This window comes from Morone saxatilis, unplaced genomic scaffold (assembly GCF_004916995.1).
Source record: "Morone saxatilis isolate NCDOM2014 unplaced genomic scaffold, NCSU_SB_2.0 Contig8, whole genome shotgun sequence".
In the NCBI taxonomy this organism is placed as follows: Eukaryota; Metazoa; Chordata; class Actinopteri; family Moronidae; genus Morone; species Morone saxatilis.
This window is the reverse complement of record NW_023340257.1, coordinates 22,178,580-22,181,481: the sequence shown is the minus strand read 5'-3', so window position 1 is coordinate 22,181,481 and position 2,902 is coordinate 22,178,580. Positions and strand designations below refer to the sequence as shown.

The 2,902-nt window shown below is 34.8% G+C and overlaps 1 protein-coding gene across 3 annotated transcripts in view; it reads right to left on the bottom strand.

Moving 5' to 3' along the window:
• Window positions 1–1,009: 1,009 nt before the first annotated feature.
• Window positions 1,010–2,902, bottom strand: part of LOC118341760 (high affinity cationic amino acid transporter 1-like) — a 10,478-nt gene continuing 8,585 nt past the window's right edge. For all 3 annotated transcript variants that reach the window (XM_035680127.1, XM_035680129.1, XM_035680128.1), the window contains exons 11-12: window positions 2,258–2,366; window positions 1,010–2,139 (exon numbers count right to left, since the gene is read on the bottom strand). In XM_035680127.1, coding sequence (XP_035536020.1) covers window positions 1,967–2,139; window positions 2,258–2,366 — 282 coding nt within the window. In that variant the 3' untranslated portion in view covers window positions 1,010–1,966. The remainder of the gene's footprint in view (window positions 2,140–2,257; window positions 2,367–2,902) is intronic.

The window sequence follows — 2,902 nt, the reverse complement described above, 5'->3', positions numbered from 1 at the left end:
TACTACAAAAATCTAAATATCCCTTTTTCAAGCTTTCTAAAGTTTGAAATACCAAAACTTTAAAATGGTGCAGCATGAAAATGTTTACATAAAACAGTGTCATGGACAAAACTTCCAAGTATTTGTGTATTGTGTGTATTTATTAGTGTGGATGAAGCCTCACATGAGTGTGAATAGACAGAATGCAGAATCCATAACAGAAGCATACATCACTGGAACTAGTGCTCCATGACATTGCTCACATAATGAATGGCTACTTCGTTCTGTCAAACAAATATATCACAACAGCTCCAATACTGTTGGCACAGTTTGTGTTTGTGTTTTACATAATGCTTGAAACAATAGATTTTATAGATTAATGCTGGTGGTTGATATGGTTAAGTGAAAGTTGTAACGTAGGCAGTAAATTTTAAGAAAAATCCAAACTATTTATAAAAAACAAAAAAAAAACAGACAAAACGATGACTGGCATTTCTAAAACAGGCAATGATGCACGTAAAGAACAACATTCGTAATGTCCCACCGATTTAAACATCTCCCTGTTTAAATAAAGGCTAGTTGCTTTAATGCATGGCATTTACAAGTTCATGGGCGGAAAACAGTAACTTTCTGCAGCACAATTGCCATTGACAATGTTGCTTTGATATCTTAAAATGCAACAAAATTACGTACACTGTTTATTTACAAAGCTGTCTATTATTTTTAACTTGAAGGCAACTCCAATGCCATAGTTAAAAAAATCTACAGCAACTCAATAAATAGCAACATTGTTTCGACACACAATCCAATTAAACAGAATTTGGCTTCAGGTCACAAAAAACGTGACCAGTGGAAAACGGTCCACTGAGGTGAAATTTCTCTCAGATTTTAAATATAGGCTTTTCAAAATCCAAAGTGTACAATTATATACAGACAATATGTATATTTTACAATTCTAGCTGGTGATATCATACCTCTAAAAAGGTGTATCATTCCTTTGGGACATAGGCACAATACATCCTTTAAAGTATCTTATAAATCAATTCACATTAGCAGCTTTTTTTCTTTGGCTAGATAAAAAAAAAGTGCAGGTCCCTGATGATGATGACAACACTGGTGTGTTTGATCTCTGGTAAATGTGAGAAAACCACCAATCAGCCAGAAGACACATCCACATAACATCAACCCTTTCACACAGAGATATACTGTTCACAAATGATTGTACCAGATTACACTGAGCAGCCTGGTGCATTTCTTATATTATACTGTTATACTGTAAAAAAACAGAGTTGTGATTTCTATACGGTACATTTTCTCAGGAGGAAAGTATCTACATTCAAAGTGGTACCTTTGAGGTAACCCTACAATACAAAAAGGCACTGAGGATACAATTAAATTCTTAGCTAGGTTCGAAAGGTATTATTATTTAAGTTGTGGAATAAAGGGATGTGTCTCTTTAGGACATAGTAGCCGGCACTGTGTCTCCTAAGGCAGCATGACGACTGACAAACATTTACCGAGATATCGCTTACAAGCATGCAAATTTTGCCAAAAAAACCCAAAAAAAACCCCACAAAGATGTACAACATATGCCGTGGTAAAACTTTGATAAAACGACTTGTGTTTTGCCTTTTGTTTCGTTTCCGTCCTAACACTTTAGTAAAATTGATAATATCAAAATGCAGAGCATAAAAAATACTTTTGAACTGGAGAATAAAAACGTTTTCTGGAATAAAATCTTGGTTTTCAGATGTATAGAAATTAATTTTGTCTTTAGATCTAATTAGACTTTTTTACGTGAAACAGCCAAATTAGACAATATTTTCTTTCCTGACAATATTTTTTTGCAAAATTGAGAAACAACTCTACGCTCTGATAAGAGGGGAGCATAAAAGGCTTCATATGTCTCCTGGATTTGTAGCTATTTCAAACAATTTAACACATCGATGTTTGATATGCAGAACGAATTAGTGAACCTCCCGTTTCCTCAGGAATCTTCATCGTCATCTAGGTTGGCATTTTGTGTGTTGTGTAGAAAGGCTTCCTTCTCCGTGGCCATGGGTTCTCCCTTTATTGTGCAAGCTGGCGTGTAGGAATGAGACCTGGTCATCACTGCCTCTGCACTGTTGCGAAAACCGTAGATGAAGTAGATAAGGAAACCTACAAATGATGGAGAAACATTGTGGCAAAGACATGAATTCCTCTCCAAAAGATAAGTACAACAGAGATAATAACTGATAAATAACTGATAAATAACTGATATTGTTGGCCAAAATACCTAAGGCCATCCAGATGGAAAAGCGCATCCAGGTTCCTTTGCCGAGCTGCATCATCAGATAGACGTTGATGAACAAACTAGCGACTGGGAGGAAGGGCAGCAGGGGAACCTGTGAGAAGATTTATCATGTTTTATTATTATTATTATTATTATTATGAGTTTTCATTACAGCCTTACATATATTAAGTAAATATACACTCACAGCATAGTATTGGGTGACATGGACCTTATAAATAATGGCTGAGTGGGTAATGTTCCAGGGAAATCCCTGACAATCAAAATTTATTTTCAATAAGACATTGCTTCAGCACCCAAAGTCTAAAACACCTTTCCCCGAGGAAACACACATCTGTGTTGTGTTTTCTGAGTGCAAACAAGAATGTTTTTTAAATAATCTATGACTTGCCAAATTGCATAAATTGTATAAAAATGGGGGAAATACAGTATATTTAATAAATACATGATGTTGCTTTGTACGTTTGAGTCAATTCAACTAAACACAAATTTTCCTTTTACATTTTGGCTTAAGTAGATATAAAGTAAAAGAAGAATTTCTCTTCATAGTTTGACTACATCACATTTAAAGTCTTTATTTGCTTGTTAAAACTCCATTTAAGCTACACCATATTCAACGGAACGAACACA